Raw genomic sequence first — 24,844 nt, forward strand, 5'->3', positions numbered from 1 at the left:
GATGTTTCACCGTTTTCAACATCTCTTCACAGCCACTTATATAAGTTATGCAATTTATTCTGTGCTGTTACTTGTAGTAATCTCTAACAATGACAGGTCAGAAGTCATTTATAAACAGATACTCTTTTATTTTGTTTGATATTAGCAATGCATTAAATACAGCTTAAAGACAAACCTAGCAGAACTTCATTAAGAGGTCTAATTGTTTACTCTAGTCAGACTGAAGGCTTCTATAAAATCATGTTATCATGGCTGCATTCGCAAATGAGGGCGACACATTGAGCTTTGGGGTACAAGACAATTTTACATCCGAGACAATTCTGAGGCACTGGGCCCCTGGATTTACCAAAGGTCCTCAGTTTTATCTCAATTCTACTCACTGAAGATCAAAATATATACTATATATGGGTAATATTACATTACCTCAGAAAGGAGAACTTTATACAATGCTTTTAATTCAACAGAGTTAAAAACACCTGGATAAATGCTTACATTACCAGCAGGAAAAATGTAAGAGCCATAATGCACAGTTCAGGAAAGCATGAGGATGCAGAGAGACTTCACAGTCAAATATTAATATAAACTATAAGTTAAATAATTTTAGATGCAGATTAGATCTACTCCTTCACTCCACCAGTGAGGTTTTGATTAAACTGCTCTTATTAATAGGAACAATCAGAATCTGTAAGACTAAGAAAATTATTTTGAAATGAAACAAAACAATTGAAAAATAGGAGGTAAAGACTAACAAACTAAGGCCCCCAAAAGAAAGGCTTGATTTGCGAGCACCATTGAATATTTTTCCGCTCTTTGAGCTAAAAGTACACTTGAAATTGAGGCAAGAAGTTAAAAATTGGCAATATAAACTTAAAATGGTACTGAAAACAGGTCAGCAGTATATGTATATAAAAAAAACATTTCAATGCATGCATACTATGTTTCAGATGACTGATTAGTGATGTTAAATTATGCAGTCTTGTCAACTTTTGAAATGGGAAGCTATCGCACAATAATGGACCGAGATGGTGCAGAAACCTGAGATTTTAATACAGTGATAGGAACATGCTAATGCTAATGCTACGTCTTTGGGTTTTACTAGATTTAGGTTTATCATACAGAAATGATAAGTTTCATGTGGACATTATAAAGCACTGTAACAAGCAACAATGAGGACTTTCAAAACATACAATAAACACACTGCACAGATTCTGTGGATTAAAAACACTTGTTTCCAGTTTGCTTTGAGGACCAAGTAAAATGTTAAAATCAAATTAATCATAAATGTGCATTTTACCAGCACTAGCCTTCAATTTTGGATATATATGAAAAAAAAAAAAATTATTAGCATAAATTCAAGTATTATTTTTCTAAAATATTTTATCATCAATACATGTAAAACTGCAACATGGTATTAAGTTGCAACATCTAACTTCCATGCATGTAACAGACAGTGACGTGCTATGAGTTACAATAAAAACATGAACGCCTGAATAAGATTATTAGATGATGCTTTGTTGCATTATTGACACTAAAGTGACTATTTACTCAAATCTTTGTTTCTTTCTCTAAAATTGTCAAATTTGAGCAAATAATGCAAACTGTCAGGGTTACTGAATGTAACATAATAACAATATATATCCAAAAACAGACTTTGCATGTAACAAAAGCCCGTCACACACCGTACAAACTAGCTTAACTAGTCCAAACTAATCCAGGCCTACTCGGTTACTGACCACACAGCTGCAGTTAGAAATTTAAATACTGAACACATTGTGTAAAAACACAATAAAGTTTCCTATCCAAATATACACTAAGTATACAAAATGAAAGATGTACAATATTATATTTGTTTTAAAATTATTAATACTCTTTAAATTATAGCACTGCGGTTCCCAAAGAGCATATGCTTATCCCTCTGATACATATATATATTTACCTAAATACAAAACTTCAATAAATCCTACTATATCTATTCATTCTTCAAATGATCCCTTTGCGTTTCTTTTACAATGTACATTATGTTTAACAAACACTAAAGAACACAAGCTTTTTTATTGTGCTTTTCCAGCTCCCCAGAACAGTCACGCACTGTAACAGCATTGACTCATGCTTTAAAAAAAAAAGTGCTATACACCAGGGACGAGCAGACATTATTGTACATTTTTCTCCAAGTTGATCAATAAGCTGTTTCAGTCTTCAATATCAACATTTTGATTACAGTAAAATCTTGTATTTTGAATGCAGGTCTAAGTTTTTGTACTGTTTGAGAAGCTGATAGCCTCCGTCTGTTTCCCTGTTTTCCTTTAAATGCGTTGTTGATAGAACTTCACAATAAAACTGTGTTGTTAAACAGAATCAAACTCATTTAAACACGACAACGGATAAAAATTAAGATTATGAAACTGGTCCGTGTAGGCTGGAATGATTTCAGTACTTTCGTAATACCTGATACAAGTGAGAGAAACGCAACAGCTCTCTGAGGGCACCACCTCTCATGACACAGTGCAGACACACTCATGCTAAGCTACAGTAATTGCACATAATCACCACGTATCTGAACTTAACGTCGCCATCCAGACCAAACCACCCTACTTTCTGACCCAAGATTGCAGTCAACGGCGAAGGAAGAGATAATACAGACTAGATTTAGCCATTCACATGCCAGTCCCAGATCCAGTAGGAGACTAAACAATGTAGCAATGTGGGCAGACACTGCTAGGCAAGATTAGCATCGTTTGCATTAGCGATTTTCTCAGCTGCCAGGGCAGGAGATAAAGGTGGCCAGATTTTTCCTCATTCCTCATCATGTTGACCTCATCCGGACCTCTCTGGATGAGGCTGGGGCGGGAGTTGAGATGTACTGAGGCATAGTCTCAAAATGATAAGCCAGTCTTTGATATCTCCCAGCATCTAGAAGGCCTGAGAGACGGACATCACCTCGTTCAAAGATCTCCATCAGAAGGGGGTAAACACAACCTGAAGAGCCTGTGATGAGGATTAAAAAGGGGTTAGTTACTGTAGAAGTAGCAGGAATTTAGTAGGAATAATATTCCTACAGTAGCAAGAATCATTTTCAATTTTTAATGTCAGCGATGTCTTTAAATAGCAAGAGTCAGTAATACCTGGGAGCAAAAGGTGGCATCTGGTCCATTACTCTGAGATTTTTGGCTGAAATCTCCACTCTGGTGCCCTGTGAATAAAGAGAAGCATTATTGTCTGTCAGAATAGCTTGAGCCTTCATATTCCAACTGTTTCTAAGTGTGTATTACTGTTTATTGTTGCACAAATGTCTAATTGCAAACCTTGTTTAGCCTTTAGACTACTTGCCTAAATAGTTTTATTGATGTGTTAGTCAGAGGTCAAGCACTGAAGGTGTGTAGGCATGTATTGTATCTGCTATGGTTTTTCTTATTATTTCACTAAGGCAGCCCACAGAACAGCCCGTATGCAATGGATATGAAACTTTCATGTGTAGTACAGTGATTCATGTTACATTTTCCTAATTAGAGGGAGTGAACTTTGTCATTTTGAACACTTTTTTTTCAAACTCCAACAGTTTTAATCCGAATTACCAAATTTGAATCAGACTATAAACCAGTTCAAAACCATCACTGTCCAATATAACATGCTTCGGAGTTTCTGAACTCATTAAGGGACATCAAAGAGGATCAAAAACATGTTAGAATTAGTCTGGAGTGGCATATTCGGCAGCTGGTGAGGATTATATGGTCCCAGCGATTTTCTAAATAGACATTTTCTACCAACCACAGGATTTCGCAGTTTTATTTCAAGTTAAGTTTTATTGGCATTAGGTGAACAGTTTGAATTATGTGTCATAAACTGTACCTGTTTACGCATGATGTCCATAGTCTGCATTAGGCAGCGGGGCATGAGGCCGTGGTTTCTGGCTAGAGTAATGGCCTGCTCCAACGACACATTCAGAGTACACCTACACAGGACAAAATCCTTAGTCAGAGGTGGTTTAGACAATCTGTTATAGATGTACCTCAGTGTAGCGGTAACCTAGGATACAAATCACCTGGATTCGACACACATTTGAGCAAGAAATAAATTAAAGTCAAAATAAAATACAAAATATTTATAGCAGAAACTTGACTGTGGCTCCACTTCAGTAGTAAGAGGATTAAAGACGAGAGGCATGTGTTTTGAGCCAACACTCAATTTGACCTTATTGCCATCTGTGGTTTCATTCATCATCAGATCTAGAGCAAACATGAAGATTTGACTGAGATACCTCTGAATCCCAGTAGCACACATGGTGATGTGACAGGCCCCCAGCCGGTTGCAGAGCTCAGAGGACACCAGCAGAACACTGACACCCGAGGGCTGACCCGCAGAGCCCGCTTTTACATTCATATATGCCTGCATGAGCCGACAGAGGTCATCCAACGTGTTCAGTGGCCGCAGGAGCTGGAGAAAGATTAAGTGAAACTGATTTAAACTTTCGGATTTTAAACAGCTTTGATCAAAACACATTTATATGCAGTGCTTTCTGCATTTTAATTCTATTCTTGTTGGTTTGTACAGGAATTCCAGTGCACTAACATACACAAAAAAACAAAAGTGTGGGGTCTGTATGATCTTTATGCTCACCAAGGATGCATTTATTTGATATAAAATAGAGTAAAAGCAGGAATATTGTGAAATGTTATTACGATTTAAAATAACTGTTTTATATTTGAATAAAATGTTATTTATTCCTGTGATGACAAAGCTGAATTTTCAGCATCATTACTCCAGTCTTCAGTGTTACATGATTTATTACTATTATAAATGTTGAAAACAGTTGCTTAATATTTTTGTGAGAACCATGACACAGTTTGTAGGATTCTTTAATGAATAGAAAGTTCAAAAGAACAGCATTGGTTTGAATCAAAAATCTTTTGTAAAAATTCAAAATGTCTTTACTCTAACTTTCGATCAATTTCATGCATCCTTGCTGCTGAAAAATCTAAATTCCTTTAAAAAAACATTTACTGATCAAACTGTTGAATGGCAATGTAGAAGTATCTCTCAACCAACCTGGTCTATTTTCATGGCAGTGGAATTTGAGTCTGAATTTGATTTCTCCAGATAAAAAGCCCTGAAAAAATTTTAAACATTGCATAAGCACATATGATAACCTTTAAAGCTTTTTTTTTTTTTTTTTGCCAGTCAAACACTTTAAGATATGCAAGGTATGATGGCGAAATGCCCCTAAAGGGGGTTTGTACCTGAGTTTGCGGTAATAACTTTTGACCTTCTCCAGTGATAGAGCATTTGTGCGCTGCTGAAACTCTTCCATGGAAACAAAATCCTGAGACAACACACCCTCTGGCTTCTCCAGCCCTAATAAAGGTGAAGAAAATGCAGATGAGCATCATGCTTTCCCCAGTGCTGTAATGCTCTCCAAGTACCTCTAGATGGAGACCAAGACTCATCAAGGAAATAGAGTGACTTTCATTAGCTCTAAATGAGCACATTATGAGCATGACTGATTCTGGGCTGGCACAGCTATGACAAGGACATCTGAGTAAGGATTGCCCTTAAAAGTCTAGATTTCAAAAGGCTATATTCAAATTTGAGACATACATGTATGATTTCTTAAAATGCATCTAACCTTTTAAAGCAGCACCTGAACCTCAGTTTGGAACATTACTCATTTGTACACCACACAAATAAAACTTTGCACAGGAAACTCAATTATTTTAAATAGAGTTTTCTGTGATTATTTCTGCATGTTGCACAATAGTCTAACTCGTTGTCATTACCAGAGTAATTATCGTTGACTAAAACTTAAAACTAGAACAACTAAAAACATTTTTGTTACTTGAAATAAACTAGCCGTTAATGAAATAATATAAAACATAACAAAATGTAAACATCATATTTCAGCTAGTTAAGGCATCATTTTATTTTATTTTAACTTGAAGCTCTAAAATAACTTGAACTAAAACTAAATTAGTAAAAACTATATAGACATTTATAAAAACAAACAAATAAAAATGACAATCACAACAAAATTCAAACTATTAATAAAAACTATAATACTTTATCAATGATGCTATAATAATAATAATAAAACAAATTCAAACTATTAATAAAAACTATAATACTTTATCTATGATGCTAAAATAACACTGTACATAAAAATTATGAATTAAAGGTTTATAATGTACATTTCTCTTGCCTTGATTTATTCTCATAATAAATTATGGGATAGGAGTTTCCTGAAAAGAAACATGCAATGATGCCTGGTATCTAAAGAGGTAACATAATTACATGGCGCCTTAAAATACAGCCTCTGTAGGCAGCTCACTAGGTTTTGGAACTGTAAATTACAAATGAAACCTATTTAGAATGAAAATAGTATTTTATCTAGTTCCTTTTGTCTGCTCCCACCTCTAGTGAAGAGGACTGATTGAAGCTTCAAAGAGCCTCCATTTTTCAGTCTTGTTGGCAGCTCACTGAAATGACAGTTGTCCAGGAACATTGTCACCCTGATGGCCTGGCGACTGCCTTCCACCTGGTAATGCACAGGTGTGTCTGTTTGAGAGAAAAAAAGCATGATCCACAATGAGACAGTATTTAAAATTCCAAGCAATTTCAAGTCTTTTCCCTCACACTAGTTTGAGAAAGTTTCAAGTCTTTTCCCTCACAAAGGGAAAATTCTGGTTAATTAGGTTGTAATGGGATGAGTAAAGGCAAAAACCGCACAGATGTGTGACGTGAAACAGGGAAAAAAGCCAAGCTGTTCACATTTGTACAACACAGAGATGACCTTGTAAATAAAACACCTTCGCGGCAGAAACAAACCACTGAGCAGAACATCCTCCCTCGGATTCACTCAAACCAAAACAGAAGACGGCAGATAAAGCTGCTCTCCTATCATGGCTAACTGTGCTGACATTCCTGAAGAGGACATCTGGAGGGTGTGTGTACTTTATGTTTGTGTGGAGGAGGGGGTGGGGGGTGGGGGGGGGGGGGCTGTTTTATAAAGCCCATAGTATACTTCGGCCGTCCGTGTTCCGCGACGGTCCTCACACTTTCCTTGTGACGTAATTTTCATCATCAGGACGTTCGCACACCCCGATATATAAAAAGAAATAAAAAGAAATGAAACCTAAATAGTAAAAAAAAAAAAAAACTAAATAAAAATATAAAAAATACATAACATTCCTATAAAATTTAACAAAAAAAAAAAAAAAAGCTAATTCAAAATATTAATAAAAACAAAAGTACATAACACTAAAATAACACTGGTTGGTACCCAGTGAGAAAATATTTATTCATATCAAAATTACATTAAATATAAAACTAATTTTATAATTAATAAATTAAATAAATTGAATAAAAAAATATTTAAATAAATTATTACGGTGTTATTTATTATGTTATTTAAAATTATTTAAAGAGGAAGCCTGGCAGCAAACACTCCTTTTGTCTGGCACTGGCTAAGCAAAAATATAGTCCTGCTAAAAATAAAAAAATAAAAACACTTGTTGAGCCAATTTTGCAGTGTCGGGATGGTCAGTATGTGCAATGTTTTGAAAGCGTCACAGTACTTATTGGATAAATTATAATAGTCGCATTCGCATTTTAAGGTTGGCTAAGTGAAAGAATCACACACATTACTTTTAAAACTGTATAGGCTGTATACAGAAGATGTATTTTTCTGTGTTAATACTCCATGTGTTAATATATGTGATGTCCTACTTGGGACGAGGCACTCGTTCTCCATTAGGCGGAACAGCACGGTGACTTTCTCCAGATCCTGCAGTGCTGCTTTTGTATCTTCCAGCATGATTCGCTCTTCTCTCTGTTGAAGGAAATAATCAAGTCCTTAATGGTGAAGCAGGAGTGTATTTGACTAAAACAATATATTGCATACCAGGGATGTAACGGTACACATATTCCTACCAAAAAATCTCAATATGGGTCTTTTGGTTCGGTACGGATGTGCGCCAAACAGACGTAGTGATGCTATATTAAAACAGGATATTATCATTCTAACCTTATTCTAAAATATTTTGCATCCAAAAGTATAAGCACTTCAAATCTCTTGCCCCAATTACAACAGCACCATAAACTGCAGTATGTTATATTGACAGACTTTTTAAAAATGTAATAGACAGATATAGTTTGTTCAGTAAACCAATGTTTAATAATAAAAAAATATTTTTAGAAAAGCTTCTTTTTTTTCTCTGCTTTACCAAAAACATACCGAAACGTGAACTCAAAAACCAAGGTACATATCGAACCATCATTTTTGTGTACAGTTACACACTATCTGCATTCATAACTAGCTTTCTGACAGTATTAGAGTCATACAGCATATCTAGAGAAGAAACTTGTGATGTGACTAGAATGGTTTCCTGTTGATGAGAAATCCTGGAGGTTTTGGAAATCAGTGGCCTTGGTTCAGTATTTACTCCTTATTTAGTCCCAAGATTCAATTCCAGAAATAAGAGGTTCTACGACATTATTATCATGCTTGTGTATATTAGTAGTAGGCACTGAGGCATTGTGGGATGAGTGTCACTGAATCAGCTATGAGAAGACATGACTTCTGGTCATCTGTCTTACCACATGTGGAGAGAGTGTTGACTGGAAGTTGAAGAGCACTCCGATGGCGGCGATCTGCTCCAGCCATTTACGGCTCACCTCTTTACTGTCCTCCTCATACTCTCCGTTATTGTTGAAGCGCAGGTTCAGTGCGTTCACAAGCTGCTCCGCCAATGCGCACAGCGCCCCCACCAGGGACTGACAGAATATGACATCCCGCCGCAACTGGAGTTCTGTGTCTGTCATAGAAGAGTATTGTATAAATATGTGTGTTTACTGTTTACACATGTATTCATTGTGCTGGGAAGATAGTTAATTACTTTTTACCACATTTTAAATGTCAATAAATGACAATAAATTAATTTCGTTAAAAACAAACGTAAAAAAAAAAAAAAAAAAAAACTCGTCTTATTTAAGATTTTAGTTTTCTATCATCTTGGACATCCTTATTTGTCACTGACCCAATCATTAGTGTAAATTAAAATATAAATTATAATATAAAATATTTTATAAATAATATTGTATGTTTATATTCAGTATTCTGTTCAAGAAATAGAAACACTACCATTTAAAATTGTGTGGTCGATACAGCGTTTTAATGCTTTTGAAAGAAGTCTCTTATGCTCACCAAGGCTTGGATTTATTTGATCATAAAAATACTGTAAAAACAGTAATATTGTAAAATATTATTACAATTTAAATTTAACAATTTAATGAAACATGTTTCAACAATGTTGCTGCATAATATTCATAATATTCTCTGCATAAGATTCTTTGATGAATAAAAAGATTAAAAGAACAGCATTTATTTTAAATAGAAATCTTTTGTAACATCATAAATGTCTTTACTGTCACTTTTGATAAAAAACTGCTGAATAAAAGTATTAATTTATTTAAATAAAATGACCCCAAGCTTTTGAACACATATACTGTACAGGTTCATAACATCCTAGGTTCTCTATTAAAATGTTATTTTATTTTATTCATCAAATTGATTACATCAAAATAAATGTAATGCATTATAATTAATTGCACATATACATATGTATTGAGAAAAAAAACCAAATGATGAATATGCATGAGTTAGAGGACATTATTAAATGTATTTTATTTATTTTTACTGCGGTTTTATAGTTTTTATTGCTCTAAATTTGTGTTTTTAAATTGACATATGTAGCTAATACTGATTAATTTGCTGTTCACAGATCAGCATACAGTATATCCAAATCAGTGGTGTGAGGTGATTCCTGAATGTCCTAAAACAGTTGTAAGCCGTGGTCCGAGTGTGTAATACTCTAAGCAGATGGTGGGTTTCAGCACTGGGCGGGAACAGGGTTTGGAGCTGCTGTCTGTGTGGAGGAGTAGGGATAAGAGCTCTAGATCAGGTTCCAAAGCAAACGCTCAACAGCTTCCATATGTCTCCCACCACAGACCCCATGGGACAAATCCCACTCTCTCCGTTCTCTCACTTTATCTGCGTCTACTGCTCACTAAGAAGCTCACAAACTGACACGCCCCACTGCAACTTGGCTGCACGCACACAAACATACTGTATGTACGTACTCCCTGATACAGAATTCCAATAAAACACTCCCTTATCACACACAGAGGTGTCTGTAAATACAGGATAATCCAAAACTGTAGTGGGGAAGACAAATCACACACTGCAGTTTCCTGTCTGAAATCTCACTCAGATGATGACGCAAGTGCAGGATCATGTAAACATTCTGGGTTGACTTCTTAATAGCTATTTGAAATGATCTACAATGATCAAGTTCAACAAGGGAAAGTTCATATCAAGGCGTAGCTTACCAGTGCATTTGAGCAGCGCCAACAAGAGTTGACTCCTTCCATCTGAAACACAGTTACAAATAGACATGAATACAACCCAACACACTATAATACAAGACAATATTTTTACTGAGTAGCACTTCCACTGCTCTGCTTTTCCATTGTTTTTCTATTTAAACATGCTAGACGGACATGTGACTTGCGCTAGCTCCGTTTGCAGCATCCTGCACATGACATGGCGTTATACAAAGCATAGTGCACAAGTTAAAAGAAGTTAAACTTTTAATAAACATTTAACTTCAGACAATTTTTTTTTATTCCACTGCCATGTGTCACATGGTTTTAAATGCAAAAACGGTTAACACTATTTCAATAGTCCACTTTAGAAATTATTATACATTTAGTAACTTTGCAACTACATGTCAATATTTTGATGGTCCCTTAACAGACATTCTACTGACTATATAATTACGAAAAATCTGAATGGAGCAAGACATGAATGCAAGTTTGAATTAGATTTTTGGAGGACTCCTAAAACATCTCTAGCATCTTGATATATCCCAGTGGTAAAGTTACTTTTCGAATTAATTTATTTGCTATTATAACTGCAAGTTTTATAACATAAATCTGCATTAAAATAATTTACACTAATAATATAATTTGCACAATAAAACAATTAAATAACACATAAACATGTACTAAAAAAGTAAAAGAGTTATTTTGATATTTGATATTGATTGTTCAGGCTTAAGTGTACCTTCTACGAAGCGATGAAGGCTGTTAACTAGAGATTTGATTGAAATGGGCAGGTTCCAAGGGTCCTCCTGGATGTTCTTGTGCAAGACGTGCCGCCAACGTATAGTCCAGTCATCTGTGTGCCGAAACTCTATTACAGAAAAAAAGTGAAGGTGACAATAAAAGATGTTCACAGATGTGGTTTGCAATATCTTACAAACAGGACAAAATGTGTAACTAGCAGTGTGAATGCACAATTTAAAAAAAAAAATATACATAATTGCTGTCAGACCCTTTTTTTAAAACAGGGGCTAATTATAAACACCCCTAAAATACATAAAACACATAGGAGAAACTAGTGTGGTTTTCTCACATGCAGTGGTAATAACGTACAGATGTAAACAGAAACATTCACACGCCCCTACCCAAAAATGTCCACCACACACTAACGGAAAACCCAAATACACACATCCCTAAAATGAGTTTCCAAAGATAGCACACATTCAAATATAGCGCACACCCTGACCGGGCGGTACCTGGCTGACTGTGGTCGGTGTGAAAATGCTTGGTTTCCTCACAAGCTTTGCTCATGACAGGGCCCTTCAGGAGACTGTTGATAGAGTCAACCTGAGAATGAAAAAGACACAGTTATGCCTGTCACCACACACACATCCTGTGCTAACTGAAGACCGGCTACACGCCCTTGCTAACGCCAGGCCTGCTGCTTTCAGTCTGTCCACATGTAACCTGTCTGCACTGGATAAAAGAGCCCATTTATTGATATCTGGGTAATTGAGAGGGGGTCAAAATCTGGTGACCTCCAGAAGACGATAGATTTTGAGGTCAAAGAGCAGAGGTGTAGAGGTCAAAGAGTGCTCACTAGAGATGTTGGTAATGTGATAAACGATACTGTGGGAGTTAGAGAGGGAAACTAAGAGGGGATATATTGATGAAGAGCAAAAATAGAAGATAAAATAAGAAGGTGAGTGGTGTCAGACAAAGGACAACAGTTACAAAGGGAATATCAAGTTTAAATCGGCAAAAGACTCTAAATGTTTCATTTATGATTGAGGAAATCAATATACCTGATTGAAGAGGTGTTCCAGACATCCGTGTAGTTTATCCTGCTTGTCGAAAGGGATCTGCATATCACATGGTAACTCATCTCCTGGAAAACAAAATAAAAGTAGCAATTTCCTTTTAGTAATTGTCCTGAATTTTAACATTGTAACCACATTTAAAAAAGACGACAGTTACCTGAGCCCATCTCATCACTGCCCAGGTATGAACTGTTGCTCCGGACGCTGGTGTATGACAGCACTGAGTCCCGGTTGCTGTTACACTCACTGTAGAACACAAGTACAAATGTTTTTTAGTTAATGTGATGAAAAGGATGCTTGTAGAGACTGATTCAAAATTTGATATTTACTCATCCACAAAAACACTTTGAACCGTTCTGAAAGTATGATATTCAATCAAACCAATATCGAGTTCAGTAATTATTCAAAGCTGAAGAAAAAATACAAATCTAATGAAAAACTTCACTGAAACAATCAATTTCCCAGGCTCTCTGTATGGTCGGTCCATGCTCATTTAATGATGAAATTCACTGCAATATAGCAGCAGGACAGTTGAACACATATTAATCAACTTGTTTGGGCCAAGAATTCTGGATTTTGATTAGCTAATATTGCTTTTAGCTCCTAAGGTTAAAATGTTTTTTCCCCAGAAAAATGGCACACACAAAAAAAAGGAGCAAGCTTCCACAATCTTTAAAAAAAATTGAAGTAAGAATGTTATGTTACGGTTTGGAACAACATGAAGGCGAGTAAATTATAGTATAATTGTCATTTCTGGGTGAACTATGTCTTTAATTCAATGGTATACTGATTATTAGAGCAGAAGTTTAAACATCAACAAACGTCCGATTTCAACGTTTATCCACTGAGATCAACAATGTTTTAGGTGGATGTCTACTTGGCAGCCTTGAAATGTTTACTCTGATATAGAATGAAACTTTATGCTCCAAAAAAGCTTGAGAGGGGAAGACAGGCTGTACTTCTACCCACTAGAAGAGTAGCAGAAGTTCCCTTTACCCACCCCAAAACTAGAGGAGAGGCCAAATTTAGCGCAGCCACAAGCCAAGAATGGAAGCAAATCAAGCTCATGACCAGCAGGTTGTATCACTCCCAGAAATTGAAAAAGAAAAAAATGTTTTACCATTTAACCTCCTGAACCCTTGAAAGTTCATGTTCCCTAACAGCCAGCCCTCTTCTCACGATAACAAGAACAGACGGCCTACCTACATCCCACAGACAAATCCAGTTACTTGCTGTAAGAGCCTAAATAGAGGAAAAACGTTTCTATCTATAAAACATGATGGCTGCAGCTGTTCATGAGCTCACCCTATCACAGAGTAGCAGGATTTTAAAGCGGAACGCCACATAATGATAGAGGGTGCAAAGGCAGGCAACCGGTTATCCTGACAGAAGCAAAAAAAAAAATCCACTCGGCTGTGGTCAGTCTCAGTTTTGCCCTGCTCCGTCAGGTCTAGATCACAACCAAACAAACTTTGCTCCATATAATGACGACATAACAACAGTGACTGAATGTATTCTTTAGTGGTTAAAGCGGGCGTCTGGGTCGCTGTGACACAACAGGTTCTTTGTAAGGGATGTTTATCGTCTCCCTACGTGTCTGTTTTAGCAACATCTGTTTGACAGGAGCCCAGAAGCCCCGTCTCGCTCACTCTCTCTTGCCTCTCCCCGTTTCACGCGTGTTGGAGGAAGACTGGGATTTTAAATCAACTTTTATATGTCATTTCATGGAAAACAAAATGTTACTGTGAAACTCATAAGAGAGAAGAAAGTTGCTGCTCTTCTCAATATGGACATTTTAGAAACTGATTTATTAGACGGATAAAGAAAGGAGAGATGATGGGATCAGGACATGTTGCAGGCTTGACGCAAACCTTTGTTACTCATTTAAGCACCCCGGCTTGACGAGGTTTCATAAACATCATCAACAACAATCTTTTCCCCACCTGTATGAGTCTCTGTAGCTCATAGTGTCGTGTCCAGAGTCCTCTTGATCGTCTTCGTTCACTTTGAAGCACACTCTCTTGTTCCCGCAATGCTCCGTCTTGTCTTGGTCCGTCTCCCCCGGTATGGGAGAGGTTGAGGGGGCGGTCTCAATCGAGGGTGGCTCAGAGCCCTGGGGCTGGGTCGGTCCAGTTATCGATGACAGAAGTCTAAAATTAAAAATATTTAGAAAGGTTTGGAAACAGCTAGACAGGAATTGTTCTAATGAATTTTAAGAATGCTTTGACACTAAACCTGGGTTATGAGTTGATTTTTCCCCTCATGGGAAAAAAAGGATGCATTAAATTGATCAAAAGAAAAAGTAAATACTTCTACTTTGTTACAAAAGTTTTTATTTAAATTATATGCTGTTCTTTTGAATTTTCTATTCATTAAGTATGCTGAAAATTTGAATTTTTACTTGTTTTTTTTATAGCCATTCTGAACTTTAATATATATATACATATAAATTCTACATATAGCCCCGTTAAATTAGCTTATTATTCAAGCTTATTTAAACAGTGTTTTAAGACAAAAAGGACAAAAGTGTCACTAGTTAAACAAACACCCTTATATTTTACTAATGAGCTTTGTTCTTTTATTGGACAGGGAAGTGTAGACTGACAGAAAGGCACTGGGAGAGAGGTGAGGGAATGGGATTGAGAAATGACTCCATTTCACTGACAATTAACTTCTACATCAGCACATGCTAGCTACTGAATAACAAACATTTGTTCCTCCTGAGAGGCTGTTGAAATGTTTCCTCTGCAGTCGTCTGTTATGGCTTCAGCCTTGTTTTTTTCTGTCTGAGCCCTAAATATTTTTAGACTGTCATAAAAGAACATCCTGAACTCGAGGAACTCCTCAAAGAGGAGGCTACTAAAACCAGATGAGAATTTGAAAAAAGTTGTGCCAATTTACTCTTTAACTGATGCAGTGATGTGCTTAAAACTTTTTGCCATTCATTTTTGCTGGTTAAATGTACATTTATTCTAAAATACTTAAGCTAAAGCTTGAGCATAAGCTTGAGTGCAGTTTCTATTAAAATGTTTTTGACCTAATACAAAAACCATTTAATAGAACTGCACTAAAAATGTATTTTTTTTTTTAGCTTAGTAAATATTTTAAAACTTAAGAATATTGTAGTGAATGTATATTCACTATAGAATAATAATTTCCAACTTGTAATTTTAGATTTCCAAAAATGTAATCTATTTTAAGACACTATTTTATGGTAATACACTGTTAATCTACCTCACCACTTACACATCTATCTGGGCCACGTATTGCTTCATTTCTCGCACTGAAATGTCCAGGCGGTTATAGAGGCAGATGTAATTGTCCTGGCTCTCCGTGTCTTCCTGTTTGAGGAGGAAGCTGAGACCTCCCTCTTCATGCTTCCTGCCGTCCTCCGTGCTCCCCTCACCCTCCTCTGTCTCTTCATCCAAACTCAGGCAACTCCAGGAGGGGGCCGCCATGCTGGTCACACAGTGCACAGTGTGGGACATGGGATTCAGATTGGCTGGAGGAACAAAATTACATAACATTTGTTTTAAAAAGTCACTTTTCTTGATTCACATGGGATTCTGGATTTATTTTTTCACTGAGCTTGTTGCAATGCATTCTGGGATATATAAGCAATGCTCCCGTCCATTTAGGCCAAGAGAAGACATCTTAGAAGACATAATTATGGTACCCAGACTTTGCAACAGCCTTCATGCTGTCTAGGGACACAGCACACTAGATTTGGGCTTCTGTGACCGTGACTCAATAAAACAGAAGAATTGAATGGCTGAAAACCAGCGAGGCGTACTCTTGCATGTGGTAAAGACATGGACCATGAGGCTTTCGGCTGCAGAGAAGTGTACCGGAGGAATTTTAAACATCTCTGACCGTGAGACAACTGCAGAGCAGATGTGAAGCAGAGACTGAAAAATAAAACATCTCGTGCTGAGGAGCATAAGGAACAAAACATTATGTGGTCCTTTTCCCAGCTACACGTGGCGGCTAGACAGTAAGTTGGGCCGCAGCAATCTGGGCAGGTGGAGCCAAAGAAGTCTTGAAAATTGCAGGATGGTTTGGAATTTGGATTTGATAGTCTGAAAGCATCAGTTAGAATGACTTGAAAATCAAATAAATCAAGAAAAATATACAACAAAAGGGTTTATTAATTTATAGGTATATTTAAGCTGTATCACAAATTCCAGGCATTGCTGCTAATCAAAATAGTTTTTTTCTTTTTGTAAACAAAACAAATTACATTTTACTAAATTGATGTAAAAATTGCTATGAATAAATTGTTTAATTTTTGTTCCAAGAATAATCTGGACACATCTGACAAACTGCTACAATCAGGCCATGAGAACCCTCCATTTTTTTTTTTTGAGTTTGCTAATTTGTTGTATTTGATGAGGCTTAAATAAAGCATCAGGCCTCATAAACCGTGATACTAAGAGAGAGGGGCAGGCTTTAGGCCTCATTTAGTGGAGGACTGTAGGCCTATGGGACAAGGATGATGACATCACTAAAAGCTACTTATTGTGGCCTAATGGTGTCTTAATGGAAGTCTGATGGAGGTGCTTTAAAAAGCTCTGGATTACTTTGGGAATAGCAGGCCATGGTTTTTACAAGACCTGGGAGGTTTTCACCATAAAGCTTAATTACTATTTTACAACTTTCAATGTTCATTATGTGGAGATTTGGTTAACTGAGCCCATGAGCTGAATCCACGATATAAATAATTCCAGACAAATTAATCTGGGAATTCAGTGATTTTAACATAGTAGTATTTAGTCATTTTTCAGACAACATATTTTATTAATCTCTTTGAGAAATAGAAATATTAAATTTATTATAAAATAATAATGAATTATTATATGTAAATATTTGAATAAATATAATATAATATTTAACATTATATCCCTCTAAATCCCCTTAAATAATTATGCACCTTGGTCAGGATCAAGGCCGAAGAATGAGTTCTTGCGTCCGAAGCGGATGCTGAAGGCCCGTCCGGCTGAGGAGGTGTTCTTCGGGCAGGTCACCTGCATCAGGTTCAGGTGACAGTTTGTGGGGACGAAGTCCATGCAGCCCAAAACGTGAGGTTTAATGCTCGCCTGCTTAAACATGGGCGAGGCCTTCGTCTGCAATTCCTCCACAAACTGGAAGAGAATATTAAAGCACCATGAAACAGCACTTGCAAACTATTTTTCCATTTATTATGACGAATATGAGATTTCCATTTTTAAATACTGATTTAAGAAAATAAGAAAAAAAATGACAATTCATGCATCGGAGGATGTGATATTTTCTTATCTAATATGAAATGCACCAGGGAATATGACAAAATGACCAAGTAGTAACACAGAGAGAAGCCACACCTGTTTGTAGCTGCTAATGCGTTTTTCTAGGCTCTCCATCTTGTTGTCACAGATGTTTCGAAACTCAAACTGTGGCATCGTCACCACTTTCTCATTCTGAGCCATTAGCTGTCGGCAGCTTTTCACAAACAGACTGTCGTCCTTCACAAAGGCCTTTAGTATCTGAGAAAATTCAAAATACACACAAGAACATGTGATAGGTTAAAGAAAACTTCCTCGGTATGTCTATATTGGAATTTAACTTATATTTGCACAGGCCCAAACATAGGTCATCAGAAACAAAATTCAGAAGTCATATATTCATTGTTTAAGCATGGTCTGACCTTTGCAGCGAGGTTGAAGCAGCCCTTGGGTTCCACCATCTTCTCCAGAACACATTGTTTGATTCCTGCTGTGCTGACGTACTCGTACACAACCCCATGTTCCACATGAACATTATCCACATTCAGACTGACCGAAGGAACATCATCAGAGATGGACAGCAGTTCCAGCCTTCTTACAGAGCCTAGAAAATCCAGAGAACACACAGATATAAAGAATCCAACAGGAACACAGATGAATGTGCACAGGACCCTTTTCCATCACATTTCCATAACAAAGGTAAATTACGAAAATAATTGAAATTGTTCAGAATTTTTTTTAATTATAAACAATAACATAAGTTTAAAGTTAATATTTTTATTTAATTGAGCATTTTCATTTTCAGTTTAGTTTTAGTTTAAATTGTTCAGACAGTTTAAATTATAAACAATAAAATAAATATATATACTGTATATGCGCGCACACACACTACCATTTTTATGCAGTTTATGTTCATCAAGGCCGCATTTATTTGACCAAAAATACAGTAAAAACAATGATATTGTGAAAAAGTATTACAATTTAAAATATCAATTTAAAATATCAAAGCTGATTTGGTTATAACAAAGAAATAAATAAGAAACATTTCTTATTATCAATGTTGTGCTGCTTAATATTTTTGTGGAACAGCATTTATTTGAAATAGAAATCTATTGTAATATTATAATTGTCAAGTCAGGTTTGAGATATTAATCAGTTTGTTATTATCCATTATGTTGATCCTCTATTAGTCAAATGTCTTTGCATGAGTTCACCACACATGAATTTTGGTACATACTGTAGCAGATGACAAAACTTCTTCACATGAGCTTCACGTGACATTGGATCTAGTGTTCCCATGGCTTTTGCATTCATAATAGTTTCCGTTAACGATAATAACCTTTTTTTTGGGTACACCTGTCATTTGCCAGCAAACACACACACATTCTACCTGTTCCATTAGTGCAGCCATCCTCTGAATCTGAGCCATTCTCACAACCCCTGAAAGACATCTGCTCTTCCACATCCTCATACACACGGTACGCCCACTGACCACAGCTCTGTGGCAGAAGAAAATAATCTCACAAAGGGAGGAAACAGGTACTGTATAGAGTGTCAGAAACAAACAACCTCTGGGATCACCACATGTGGGCCTACATAGCCTATAGAAAAACACATAATGCAGAGTTAAAAACAATGCATGCTGATTCTCACTGTGTCTTGCTGCTCCAGGACAGGCTGATGGCCACTGAAGTGCTCCAATACTTCCTGGTAACTGCTCTGGTTCATGTTGTTTCCGTTGACTTTAAGCACACACTGACCAGGCTGAAGACCCGCTGCAGCTGCCTCAGAGCCTGTATACACACAAAAAGAATGCCTATAATGCACAATAACCTTAAATGAACCAATAAAAGACGTCAAATGGATGATTTTGATGTGAAAAGGTTGTATACTTTACATGTAGGCAAATGCAAACTGGTCTAGACACCGTCTAACACACAATGTGTTTGATGTTATGTTTGCTGCCTCATCAGTGTTGACAAAGCATCAGTTTGTATTTGTACAGTAGCAACCTAGCTATATGTGTTTGTTGTACTTTAATGCATTTTAAATGTTTAGTTTTTTTTGTGTGATTTTTTTGTAGTTATTCCTGGCCTTTTGAAGCCTACTCTTAAAAATAAAGGTTTTATTATTGGCGTCTATGGTTCCATTAAGAACCTTTAACATCCATGTACCCTTTTTCCATTGCACAAAAGGTTCTTCGTGGTGGAAAAGGATCATCAGATTATTAAAATATTCTTCAAACTGAGAAAAAAAAAATTATTTTAGGAATTGTCCACTGAAAGGTTTTTTGGGGGACCCAAGATGGTTCTTAAAATATTCTTAAAATACTTTTTGGAACCTTTATTTTTAAGAGAGTAGCTTTTTATATGTACTCCCAGGTACCTGTCCTGAAAAGTCAGATCAATGAAACATGTCAGATCATAAATGTATGCCCATAATGATAAAGTATGCAACAAAAAAAAATTCTCTTGGAGAGCTAAATAAAGAAAACTGTTTGATGTAGAGATTTTAAATTGGCCATTTCAGCGAGTTGCAGCAACAATAAGATTTATGAGACTAGAAGAACTTATGATTATTGTTTATTAACAGGACGATTTCACATTCTCAGCTCTGCCTTGAATATACCACTTATTCTGGAATTTACACCCCCTTCATTCATGGGCACTGGCAGTGATAAAAGCTCCCATAATGACACATCATAAATCTCTTTTTGCATTTGTCTAAGTGCTGTGAAGATGAGCTAATGGTTTAACTTCAAAAAGCTCCTAGAATGTGCTTTTTAAATCCAGAAACATGTGCAGGGATCCGGAGTTTGGGTTCAAACGTTGAAGAGCTCCAGATGTTGATCACATGACCACAGCAGCTTGGTGTCACGAATTTGCTTCATTTCAAAGCTTTTTATAGTACATTAACATCTGCCTGGCAGGTTATACGTTGGGAATGCAATGCATTCCTCAATTCAGAATGACATGCATGAATGTTTATGGAAAAAACAGGATTGGGTCTGGTTTTTGAGGCCATAATCACTTCACATATGAATGTGACAATGTGCATGTGTTTTTTGATCATTACAAACAACGAGAACTCACCTTTCTTAACTGCATGAACGTAAGGTGGACAAGAACCGCAGAGAACAAACGGAAGAGTGCCATGAACATCTGGAATCTTCACAATCCTATCAGATACACACAAATATGACAAACACATAAGCTAGGCTTTTTTGTCCCTTTTATTTACTATAAGCACTATGACATGAGCAAGAGTCTTTTACTAAATGTCTTTTGTGGTATGTAGCAAAATATTTTTTATTCATGGATATAAGTCTACTCTGAGGAACAAGAAGTCCCAGCATTCGTTTAAATATTAATGAATTCTCTTTTGAAAACAACAGTTTTGCAATGTGCAGCTCTCCTGCATGTAACTCTAACACCAGTAGTGTCCTTTTACACTGTGCCTGGCTACATTTAACACGTCGGTGCGTAAGTATCTGATTTCTACAATGTACGAGGACTCACTCTTTGTTCTTGGTGGCCACCAGCAGTCTGAGGGAGCGGCGTATACAGAAGGACTGGTTGATCATGGTCTCCACCTCAGAAAAGGACCTCAGGAAGACCAGGTCCTCATTAATGGAGTAGATCTTTCTTCCCGGCTGCAGGCCTGCCATCTGGACAAAAAAAACAAAAAAAACATGAAAACAAAGGAAATACCAAGAATCCAACTGACAAACAATCAAAAACACAATAAATTAAGGTGTCATTCATAACACTTTTCTTTGCTGTATGATGTGGAAGGGAGGGAGAGAGAGAAAGGCCACATACACAAACAAATTAGGTAAACAAATTACACATACACAAATTAGGTTGTCAATTCATCTTGTAGTGGTTAATCCTGTTCTGTACACACAAGAGTTCAGTATTTACAGGAGTGACACCCGCAGTGACAATTCTATGCAGTGTGTACAGAACCAAACTGAACAACTAGCTGTTAATGACATTTAAACACGCATTGGAGATCCGTCCGCAAGATGCCAGAAAGTTGCAATGGTGTCAATCTTGCAATTTCGGGAGAGAGTCGTGTTCTGTATACAAACAGAATATAATTTAGGGGTCGTCACTGCTGAAACTACAAAGTGTGTATGTGGCCAAGGAGAGAGACAGAGAGATGAGTGATATGTAAATGAGGATTAGAGGATTGTCAGAAGAATTGAGAGAAACTCACTCCTTTATGGCAAAAGAGCTTTATAAGTTATAAGCAGCAATTTCAAATTACGGAGCAGTTCATTTGAAGGTGTAATTTAAAACGTGCAATTGTAGCAATGTAGCAAAGAAAGATTACTCTGGGGTTCCTCAGGGGTCCATTCTTGGACCCTTACTATTTCTTATTTATATAAATGATTTATCGAATGTTTCAAATATTCTTACTCCAATAATGTTTGCTGATGACACAACCTTGGTTATCTCTCACTCAAATTTTTATTTATTGATTAGGAATGTAAATTATGGTCTAATTCAGGGGCGTCACTAGGCCCTTTTTAGGGGGGCTTCAGTCCCGATCAAACTCATTTGAAATGACGGCAAGCTGCGTCAAGTTTCGGCTCCTCCACTTATCTGAGTCTGCTTGGATTTAGCGCATTTTTCAATCTGCAGGGGCGCCGAGCAGAGCGAACATCAGAGAGTGCAAGGTGTGTCGTGAGTGCATTTATTGATAGATTGCTATGATATTACATCTGCATCGGTGCAGTTCTTTGTCATAAATGCATTGCAGTTTTACATAATGTAATGTTACTGGAGCATTGGGAGCAACAAAGGACGGTTCGGTTTCTCATCCATTACACTCTAAAAAATGCTGGGTTAAAAACAACCCAATTTGGGTTATTTTGGCAACCCAGCGCTGGGTCAAAAAGGGACGTACCCAGCGCTGCGTTGTTTTTACCCAACTAGATAACGATTTTCAACGCAAATTGGGTTACATCAACCCAGCATCCTTACCCAACAGTCTCAACCCAGCGTTTGGGTTGAAAAAACAACCAAGCATTTTTTAGAGTGTACCAATACGTTTCGCTGCGTTCACCTTCAGCCCTTATCACAGTATGATAGCTGTTTTTTCTTCCAACAAAAATGAAGCGATTAACACCCATGAAAACATACTTTAGAAAATGATCATGATTAATTTTAATTTACTTTTTAAAATGTAAAACATATTATTATGTGTTTCGCCATTACATTATGCAGCCATGCACAGAAATGATTAAAGACACACATCATTGTCTGAAAGCACCAGATGGCCCAGAGATAGAAACATCATGTGGAGTTATTTTGTTTTGTATTAATAAATATAGTTTTGTATTAAGTAATAATGAATCAGGAGGAGTGTATCATGATACATATATTAGAGTAAAGGGATTTGTGATTTTCTTTTAAGTACTTGATTTATAGAAGTGGCATATTGATAATTCATGTTGTTATTTTTAATAAATAGAAATAAATATAGAACAGATTAATCATATTGCCAATAGACAATTACATTAATACACGCCTTAATGAATATTAGCTGGTTAGTTAAATGATTTGAAATTAAATAAAATTTCACGGTGTGACTTGATGAATAACTTGTTGATTATAAAGGCTAAAAAGCTTTAAAAAAATTTTTTTTATATTTCATTGTAGATGGATATACGACATTTTTTCTTGTCGTGTGGCAAGAGCAAGAGAAAAACAAAGAGAAAAAGAGTGTGATGCTGATGAGGTGAGAAAAAAAAGCTATTGTTATCCAATTTTTTGGGCCTTCAAAACATCTTAAAATGCACATACTGTATGTAGATCAGAGAAATCTAAATTTTCTCGGGGGAGCATGCCCCCGAACCCCCCCAAATATCTCACATTCAGGACCTCAGAGATTATAAAACCGTGCCATATGCATGTTACTGGATGAATGTATGAAACTAGTTAATAATGAGCATTAGACCATAAACTAACTTAAAAAAAAAAAAAATCATACCCTCATTGGGGGCTGAGCTCCCCTAAAATGAAAATCCTAGAATCGCCCCTGGTCTAATTGCTTATGCTAATTGGTTTAATTAAAATAAATTATCTCTAATTATATTAAAAAAATAATAAAAAAAAGTGTCTATTGAGGTGCCTCAAGTGTCAACTACAAAATTACTGGGTGTTTTTGTTGACGAGAGCTTGAGTTGGAGGAAACAGGCTGACTACGTGAGCAGAAAAATACATAAATCTACCGGTATAATAAGGAGGGTTAGGCATCTTGTTAATACAGAATGTCTTCTTACTCTTTACTATAGTTTAATTTATCGTTATCTCTCATATTGTAATATAGTTCGGGCGAGTAATTTTCCTAGAACATTTCAAAACATTATTATCCTACAGAAACGTTTTGTTAGGACTGCAACCCGATCAAATGCATATACTTCATCTGCTTCTTTATTTCAGAAACTTCAAATTCTTACTATTTATGATATCAATTTTTTTCAATAATGCGTTTTCATTTATAAGATATATTCAAGTGAAGGTAACATTCCAGAGCAATTTAAGATGTATTTTAAAGTAAATTTACAGGTTCACTGTTACTTAACTCGTCAATCTTCAGATTTTCATCTTCCTAAATTTCGCACTTGTAGAGGTCAATACTCAAAAAGATTTAGGGGTATTAAATTATGGAATGTTTTTTTTCCCATCTAGCAAGAAAATGTTCTTCTTTAATAATGTTTTAAAAGATGTATAAAGGATCATTTTATTGCTGCCTTGTAACGGTTTTATTTATTTATTTATTTATTTATAAATGTATTTTATGTACCCTATAGGGTTTGTTTCTGGTGTATATTATTTTGGGGTTTTTGATATGTTGTAATTAACTTGATTCAGTCATATACATCTCTTTATTTGTTATAATTTATCTCTTTCTTTAATTTTATAGTTTATTTTTTTCTTTGTTGTTTAGGTGGAGGCTTTAAATAACAAATATAACCCTTTTGGGTTTTCTGCCTCTCCCTGCACAGTATTTGGATTGCATTTTATTGTTATTTATGTATATATTTTATACTTGTGCAAATAAACTAAAATCCAAAAACCAGGAAGAAAAGAAGAGAGGAGAGGAGAGGAGAGGAGAGGAGAGGAGAGGAGAGGAGAGGAGAGGAGAGGAGAGGAGAGGAGAGGAGAGGAGAGGAGAGGAGAGGAGAAGGAGGAAGGAAAGAAAGTTCAGAGGAAAGAAATAAGGAAGAGGAGGAGGGAGGAGGATGGAAGAAAGGAAAGAAGAAATAAATGAAAAGAAGCGAAAAGAAGAAACTAAGAATGAAGCAAATAAGAAAAAGGGGAAAAAAAGAAACATTTGGTACAATAGAGTGTTACACAGCCTAAAACCTTTGAAAGAAAG

The 24,844-nt window shown here is 36.2% G+C and overlaps 1 protein-coding gene and 1 long non-coding RNA gene across 2 annotated transcripts in view; one reads left to right on the forward strand and one right to left on the reverse strand.

Annotated features, from left to right (window-relative positions):
- Window positions 1-1,023: 1,023 nt before the first annotated feature.
- The window catches only part of prex1 (phosphatidylinositol-3,4,5-trisphosphate-dependent Rac exchange factor 1), a 75,272-nt gene continuing 51,451 nt past the window's right edge, over window positions 1,024-24,844 (reverse strand). Inside the window, exons 18-40 of the mRNA XM_082187333.1 lie at window positions 20,971-21,119; window positions 20,545-20,630; window positions 19,106-19,245; window positions 18,843-18,951; window positions 17,875-18,056; window positions 17,552-17,713; window positions 17,122-17,332; window positions 15,438-15,693; window positions 14,135-14,341; window positions 12,349-12,437; window positions 12,177-12,259; window positions 11,628-11,718; window positions 11,114-11,242; window positions 10,378-10,419; window positions 8,587-8,804; window positions 7,717-7,819; window positions 6,403-6,546; window positions 5,235-5,349; window positions 5,044-5,104; window positions 4,256-4,431; window positions 3,847-3,949; window positions 3,123-3,190; window positions 1,024-2,985 (exon numbers count right to left, since the gene is read on the reverse strand). Of these exons, the coding sequence (XP_082043459.1) occupies window positions 2,943-2,985; window positions 3,123-3,190; window positions 3,847-3,949; window positions 4,256-4,431; window positions 5,044-5,104; window positions 5,235-5,349; window positions 6,403-6,546; window positions 7,717-7,819; window positions 8,587-8,804; window positions 10,378-10,419; window positions 11,114-11,242; window positions 11,628-11,718; window positions 12,177-12,259; window positions 12,349-12,437; window positions 14,135-14,341; window positions 15,438-15,693; window positions 17,122-17,332; window positions 17,552-17,713; window positions 17,875-18,056; window positions 18,843-18,951; window positions 19,106-19,245; window positions 20,545-20,630; window positions 20,971-21,119 (2,967 nt within the window). The 3' untranslated portion in view covers window positions 1,024-2,942. The remainder of the gene's footprint in view (window positions 2,986-3,122; window positions 3,191-3,846; window positions 3,950-4,255; window positions 4,432-5,043; window positions 5,105-5,234; window positions 5,350-6,402; window positions 6,547-7,716; window positions 7,820-8,586; window positions 8,805-10,377; window positions 10,420-11,113; window positions 11,243-11,627; window positions 11,719-12,176; window positions 12,260-12,348; window positions 12,438-14,134; window positions 14,342-15,437; window positions 15,694-17,121; window positions 17,333-17,551; window positions 17,714-17,874; window positions 18,057-18,842; window positions 18,952-19,105; window positions 19,246-20,544; window positions 20,631-20,970; window positions 21,120-24,844) is intronic.
- LOC309511961 lies at window positions 23,508-24,611 on the forward strand. The gene is made up of 2 exons (XR_014210835.1): window positions 23,508-23,667; window positions 23,706-24,611. It is a non-coding gene; the product is annotated as an uncharacterized lncRNA (long non-coding RNA).

This window comes from Leuciscus leuciscus (genome assembly GCF_965113295.1).
Source record: "Leuciscus leuciscus genome assembly, chromosome: 13".
In the NCBI taxonomy this organism is placed as follows: Eukaryota; Metazoa; Chordata; class Actinopteri; order Cypriniformes; family Leuciscidae; genus Leuciscus; species Leuciscus leuciscus.